The sequence below is a fragment of the Pistacia vera genome, unplaced genomic scaffold (assembly GCF_008641045.1).
Source record: "Pistacia vera cultivar Batoury unplaced genomic scaffold, PisVer_v2 Contig535, whole genome shotgun sequence".
NCBI lineage: Eukaryota > Viridiplantae > Streptophyta > Magnoliopsida > Sapindales > Anacardiaceae > Pistacia > Pistacia vera.
The window spans coordinates 106,966-114,860 of record NW_022196374.1 but is presented as its reverse complement, the minus strand read 5'-3'; the positions used below and the strand labels follow the sequence as shown (position 1 = coordinate 114,860).

General features: G+C 35.3%; 1 protein-coding gene across 1 annotated transcript; it reads left to right on the top strand.

Moving 5' to 3' along the window:
- The first annotated feature begins 3,637 nt into the window (after nucleotides 1–3,637).
- LOC116107387 lies at nucleotides 3,638–5,589 on the top strand. The gene is made up of 3 exons (XM_031393660.1): nucleotides 3,638–4,421; nucleotides 4,802–5,364; nucleotides 5,533–5,589. The coding sequence occupies exons 1-3, from the start codon at nucleotides 3,638–3,640 to the stop codon at nucleotides 5,587–5,589; spliced, it is 1,404 nt and encodes a 467-aa protein (XP_031249520.1).
- The last annotated feature ends 2,306 nt before the right edge of the window (nucleotides 5,590–7,895 follow it).

The window sequence follows — 7,895 nt, the reverse complement described above, 5'->3', positions numbered from 1 at the left end:
AAAGGGTTATATATCCCATTAGGTAAACCCTAGTCATATACCTAATGGGATTGCTTAATTACCAAGTGTTTAAAAGAAGTAAAATGGCATTAAATGAGTGTTGATCATTATGTTGTGGTGGAAATGACCAAAACACCCTTATATGAAAAATTTATGCCAAATGACCCTTATATCTAACTTTTATTGACCAATCATAATAGAGTAGTAATGAAATAAATATCTATAAGGTTTTAAGAGAGAGGAGTTAGCCTTGTACACCCCAAATGCATCATCTTCTTCTTCATCTCTCAAATCCACCATAAAAGCCACTCATCCAAGCATTTTCTTCTCAAATTTTCATAGGATTTCAAGTTGAATTTGGAAGGAGATCACCATCCACACTTTAAGAACTTCAATTTTAGGGTTTAAGATGAGTTTTAAAACCCGAGTTTGTTGTGTTTTTTAGTTAAAAGAGAAATTCATAAGTGGTTATGTGTGTAAGGTAGAAAGGGTGAACCTTTAGAGCTAAGGAGGAGTGTCTTTGTGCTTTGAATACTAAGGTGAGGAAAAAAAAAATCTCCCTTATGGCTACAATTGATAACACCTAGGGTTGATGAAACTTACATTTATTTATGTTAATTTGAGTGCGATGCTATGTTTTGGTTATGGATGGTGTAAATGGGTGTGTTGATTGGTGTATGTGTGCATATGGAGGATGATTATGGCAATTAAGAGATTTGTAGTTGGACGATGTTTTGGCACTTTTTAGTTCTATAAAAAGGGAGGTCTTTTGTGGCCTTTTATGCTTAGAATGATATGAAAAATACTATGAATGTTCAAATGAAGGTGACATGGTTAAAAATGCATAGAATTCAGATTTGGCTATTTAAGACTTATACTGTACATGCTTCACTAAATTGGTCATAACTGAAGTTATAAAAGTCTGATTGAGCTGATTCTTGAAGTATTAAAAATTTGAGAAACATACCTAAAGCTTTTATGTTTTAGCCAAAAATTAATTCGAACTGGAAGATGAGGAAAACGTTGCTTTAAAAGTGACAAACTGTATGGCATCCACCTCCTTAATAGAAATTCCCATCTTTTTTTTTTAATAAATTCTATTAGCCCACTGAATAGTCTTACAATTGAAATTCCTTGTGTTGTATGAGAAATTGAATGAATTTAATAGGAGAATATTTATGTCATGGAGTTTTGCTAAATTGATTGATGAGTTGTGTAATTGGCCAAGGTTACATGTTAAATGAGTGAATAGTATGATTGAGCATGGGAGATGTTATCCTATATGTTTCCATTCATAATGGTAATGCATATAGCTTATTTAGTTGACTTATGAATGAATTATGAACGAATTTATGAAATGTTAAAGAATGAATTCCATGAGTCTCTTGAGGTATAAACCTAGATCAGAGGAATGGAATCTTTGTGGGAACCATGAGTCCTTTGAGGTGACGACCAAGAACAAGGTAATGGTTCAAATGAATTCGATCAGATAATAAAGACTAATGAAAACATCAAGTATAAAGACAAAAGAAATAAGTATGCCATGTTTATGAATATTGCATAAGTCATATATGTTCTATGTTATATTATGTATGGTTATGTCATGACTTATGTTTATGAGTAAAGTTCAAAGTGTATGACATGTTTTATGAATTTGTTAATGTCAGTGAATGAAAGTCATGCATTGTAGATAGGTAAGGTCATGAGTAATATGCTTGTATAATGAACCTAAATAGTTTATAAATGGCCATATTCTCTTACTAAGCGATTAGCGCTCACCCCACAAGATGTTTTAAAATGTTTTGCAGGTAAGGATTAAGGCATGAAGCTGGGAGAGGATTCCGAGGGCCGCTATGAGCATGAAGGGATGTTTTAATGATGACTATTGAATGGTTTTGCCAGTATTTACTATAGTAATCATGTTCATATCTCATAATGTAGTAAATATGTCCATGTTGTATAATGGAGTATATATGTTTGTGTTAATAAAGGAAATCAAATTGCTACTAAAATTTGTAAAAGTGTGTATGTTCTAGTGATTATTACTATGGATTTCATAATTTACTCCAAGAAATGAAACTATATTATTTGGCTTGTACAATGAACTTATTATAGTTTAGAAATAAATAAAAAAATGTTTTTAAACTACAGGTTTATTCTTTGAATAGGATTTTAAAATAAACTTCTTTCCTAGGCATGCGTTTTCTAGGCTCTCAATGGCCAAGGGATACTTAGAAAATACCCAGCTAGGGAGGGGTTTTACAGTTGGTATCAGAGCACGATTTTGTGTGTTAGAAATGATGTTTTGATTGAATTGTTATAGTTATTTTATATATAATTGATGTTGGTAATGGTGTTTGTAAGTAATGGAAGTGTCATTCCTCATGTGTCCCCAAGATACTATCTCCAGCCGATTGCTGTAAGTATTTTCTTTACTTGCTTAGTGAATAGAATTAGCTAACATTGATTGAAATTTGCGTAAGTAAAGGGTATGGCTACGAGGCATTCACGAAAGGTTAATAGGAGGGGTGAGGAGAATGCCAATGAAGAAGGCACTAGTGAGCCAATAGCACCGACTACCAATGCGCCCCCTAATAATGGACCAGCTACGTCTACCCAAAATACTTCTATTTTGGATGAGGCTGCAATCAATAGGATGATTCAGGTAGCCATTACTGAGGCCTTTAGGAGGGTTACCCTAGAAAGTATAAGCAACCAATTGAACGCAAATCCCTCAGTTCCAGTAGTTCAGCCTCAACTCCAAATACCAGTTCCACCTCCAGTAACCGGACCAATTATGTCGATGAGTGCTACACCTTCTGGTCAAGTGGAACCAATCTATAATCTTTCTCAAAAGCACTAACCTCTGGAGTTCAGTGGTTCAAATGATCCGAATGTGACAGAGGAGTGGTTTGAGACTGTCAAACGGGCAATGGCCTTGTTTCCCATGAGTGACTAGGAAAAAGTCCGCTATGCTTCCTATTTATTGAGAGGAGATGCCCGGGTATGGTGGAAGCTAATGGAGCATACCTATGTGACGAGTGCCCTTTCTTGGAATGAATTCAAAAGTCTATTTGAAGCAGAATACCAGTCGACGGACATGTTATCCGTGAAGACTCAAGAGTTGACGAAATTGAAGCAGGGTAATATAATTGTTAGAGAGTATGCTACAATGTTCAACTCCCTAGCCCATTTTGCTACTACTATGGTGAGTACTCAACAGTGCTGGTTAGAGAGATTTGTTAATGGATTGCACCCAAAAGTTGCCCAGATTATTATAGCGGGCAATTAACCTCCCTAGACTTACAGTGAGGCTCTGGAACGGGCATTGAGAGTAGAGATTTATGTGAATAAGGAGAGGCAGATGGAGAACCCCAAGTTGGTGATTGGTAGTTCTAGTTCGGGCCAAACAACAATTCAGAAAGTTGAAGTAGGCAATTCCACTCAGGCCTCGGAGGACAAAAGTAAAAGAAAGTTTTAGAAAAGATTTCAAAAGAAGGGTGGCAAGAATAAAAGGACTCCACAGCAATAACAGAGAAAGAACAATCTTCCCTATTGTCAAAAATGTGGGAGGCAGCATAACGGGGATTGTCTATTAAGGACCAATGTGTGTTTCAAATGTAAACAACCGGGACACATGGCAAAGGACTGTAAAGTTACTCAGGCTATTTCCCTTCAAACTGTTAGAGGTTCGACTGCCAGAATTTACTCAGTGGCTGAGAAAGAAGCCAAAGCCAATCCATCTGCAGTTACTAGTCAGTTACAGTTCCACTCTACTTCTTTATATGTACTGATTGATTCTGGGGCTACCCATTCTTTTATCTCATATGGTATTATAAAAAGATTAGGTTTAGAGCCTAGTAAAGTGGAACATGCTGTTAAAATTGAGATGCCTAATGGGGAGAATTATGTTGCTGATAAGTTATTAATGGAGGAAACTATAGTGATTGATGGGCCTGAGTTGAATGTTGATTTAATTATTTTTTATATGCCTGATTTTTATATGATTTTGGGAATAGACTTCCTGAGCAAATTTGGAGTATTGATAGATTGTCGGAAGAAGAAAGCCAGGTTTAATTTAGATGCTGGAGACAAATTCACCTTTGGGGAAGGTCATCTACACAGCCTGATGATAAGTGCAGTGAAAGTAATGAGGATGATAAGGAAGGGTTGTACAGGGTACATAGCTAATGTGGTGAATAAAGAAAAGTTTCCAGACTTTAGTGTTCGGGATGTACCCATAGTACGAGAATTCGAAGATGTATTTCCAGAAGATTTGCCAAGACTCCCTTCAGAAAGTGAAGTGGAGTTTCGTATAGATTTATCCCTTGGTACGGTACCAATATCTAAGGCTCCATATAGAATGGCTCCAGCAAAGTTACAAGAGTTAAAGAAACAGCTTCAGGAGTTGTTGGATAAAGGTTTCATTTGACCTAGTCATTCTCCATAAGGAGCTCCTATTTTATTTGTCAAGAAAAAAAATGGTTCGATGAGAATGCGTATCGATTGCAGGGAGCTCAATAAGATGACGGTGAAAACAAGTATCCATTGCCAAGAATTGATGACTTGATTGATCAGTTAAAGGGAGCTTCGGTGTTTTCCAAGATTGATCTTTGGTCAGGCTATCATCAAGTGAGGGTCGTTGACAAGGATATTCCCAAGACCGCATTTTGAACAAGGTACGAGCATTATGAATTTATAGTGATGCCATTTGGATTGACTAATGCACCAGCGGTGTTCATGGATTTGATGAATAGGATTTTCCATAATTGTCTAGATAAATTTCTGGTAATTTTTATAGATGACATCCTGGTCTATTCCAAAACAAAGGAAGATCATGAAGAGCATTTGAGATTTGTGTTACAAATACTAAGGGAGAAAAAGTTATATGCTAAATTCTCCAAATGTGAGTTTTGGTTGGATCAAGTAGCATTCTTGGGACATGTTGTTTCACAAAAGGGTATTTCAGTAGACCTTAGAAAGATTGAAGTAGTGATTGAATGGCCAAGACCAAAGATTGTAAAAGAAGTTAGAAGTTTTCATGGGTTAGCAAGGTATTACAGGAAATTTGTGGAAGGCTTTGCTAAATTAGCTTCTCCACTCACAGCTCTAGCAAAAAAAGAAGCCCAATTCAGATGGACTGAAACTTGTGAGAAGAGTTTCCAAGAATTAAAAAGAAGATTAACTACTGCTCTTGTTTTAACTCTTCCAGAGGATGGAGTAGATTATGATATTCATACAGATGCTTCTCATAATGGTTTGGGGGTAGTATTGATGCAAAAAGGTAGGGTGATTGCTTATGCCTCTCGTCAGCTGAAAGACTATGAAAAGAGGTATCCCACTCATGACCTCGAATTAGCAGCTGTAGTTTTTACTTTAAAGATTTGGAGACATTATCTCTTTGGGGTGAAATGTAATATTTACATAGATCATAAAAGTCTAAAATACTTTTTCACCCAAAAAGAATTGAATTTGAGGCAGAGAAGATGGCTTGAGTTGGTGAAGGATTATGAATGTGATATTATGTATCAGCCAGGGAAAGCTAATGTAGTTGCAGATGCCCTTAGCAGGAAAGTCTCCTTAGCTTAGCTAACTTTTCAGAAGCATCGACAACAAGAGATAATGAAAGAGTTGGAGATTGGGAAATTGTCTAAAATTGAAGTTCGGTCTAAGTTGTTGGATGAAATTAGAGAAAAACAAGCGGATGATGGGTTTAGCAAAGGAATTGAGCAGCAGTTGAAAGATGGCAGAGAATCAGAATTCAAATGGGTGAATGGAATTCTGAAATTTAGAGATAGAATGTATGTTCCTCAGGATATTGAATTGAGAAAGAAGATTTTAGAGGAAGCACATTGTAATACTTTCTCTCTAGGTAGGATACTCGAAAAATAACAGTAAAACTCACAAAATATATATAAGGAAATATACATGTAGATGAGTATAAAATAATGGGCCCCAAACTAATTTTTCTTTAAATACAAATCTTTATAAAATATAATAAAGTCACAAAACATCAACTCGACAGTGTTGCCCAACCCTTCTGCTGCATGACGTTCCAAGCGACCGCATCTCACTTATTACCTGCAAAAACATTGAAAACAACGGGGTGAGCACTAAATGCTCAGTAAGTAAATCAGCTATGCTACTCTTCTCTCTCCATTGCTTAAATTCTGAATTTCTATCCTTACATCACACCTCTCTATTATTCTCTGTTCTTTCTCTGTTCTTTCTCTGTTCTTTCTCTATTTCTAATTTCTCACTACCCATGATAATAGGCATGGTATCATGCATAGGTATGATGCAAATGCAAAAATTCATAGAATGTGCATTTCCTTTTCTGTTTTTCTATTCTGTTTTCTGTTTCTTTTCTCTGTATTTCTTTTTTTCTTTCTTTTCTAGTCTTTCTTTCTTTCTTTTTCTGTTGTTTCTTTCTTTCTAATGTTTCTTTCTTTTCTATTCTTTTTATTCTTTCTTTTCTTTCTTTTCTCTTCTTTTCTTTCTTATTCTCTTCTTTCTTATTATTTTCTTTCTTATTCTCTTCTTTCTATTCTCTTCTTTCTTATTCTTTTCTTTCTTATTCTTTTCTTTTATTTTCTTTCTTATTCTTTGCCGATCGGATCGGTTGAGGCATAGATTCGGAACCCTGGCCATCTGAGTGAGTACAGTCTTTATCTACATGCACTCTTACGGATTGTACAAATTCTTCTTCTTTTTAGGCCGCTCACTAAAGGCGGCATGCATGTAGGAATATTCTTTTGGGTATTGTCCTCATCCACATGTACTCTTACAGACTGTACAAATTCTTCTTCTTCTTAGACTGCTCACAAAAGGCAGCGTACATGTGGGAATATTCTTCTTCTTGTCACTCATGGGTTCCCCATCGCAACAACCTTCTTTTCTTTTATCTTTCTCATGGAAATTAGTATTCAATTTCTTTTCTTTAATAATTCTCATTTCTTTCTATTTGTTCTTTAACTTTAATGTTCATTATTGCTCTTTAATGCTCTTATGAGTATGTATGCATGTATAAGGGCTCATGCTTATTATTCTTCCTAAATTCACATGTTTGGATGCAATAATGCAATATGAAATGTGAACATGTCATTCTCTACCATCTACCAACTCATCTCAAGATATCAAATAATCATAATCATGTATTCACTTCTCTTTGACATTTCATAAAACAATTTATATGCTCACATTAACTCTAAATTAGCTACATTTCTACCTCTCTTCTAAGCCACCAAAATTTGGAATAAAACACACCAAGATTAACGTCAAACCTGTCCATAATTCACACTCCATAAATTCTACTCCAATTCTTCCATAATTCATCCAAACTCTCATTAAACATCAAGTACACAAACACTACTTCTCATGGATAAATTCTAACCATCATTCAATATCCATTCCATCAACAATTCTTCATATATAAGCATATACATGCACAAAAGAAATTCTCTACAATTTATCCAAACTCTCTTTCTCTTTGTTCTTTAATGTTCTCATATGTGTATGTGCATGGAAATGTGCTCATTCTTTGCTATTCTTTCTAAATGCAAATGTGAGAATGCGAGAAGTGTATTATGGCATATAAAGATATCATTATGGAACTAGTATTCTCTACCAACAACATTCCCATACTTGAAATTAATCATAGATTATTAGACTAAAAATAACCAATAAATTGGAGGTACTTTTGAGGTAGTCATTCTGCGCAGGTCATATTCAAAAAGGCATATCTCGAGCTATACACATCAGATTGCTATGATCTTGGTCTCATTTTAAAGCTTAGAGAAAGGGCTACAACTTCTATGTTTAGGCATCAACCAGTTCAATGGGTAAGATGCTCAAAAATCACTCATAAGGGCACGGATTTGATAGGGCAACCATGG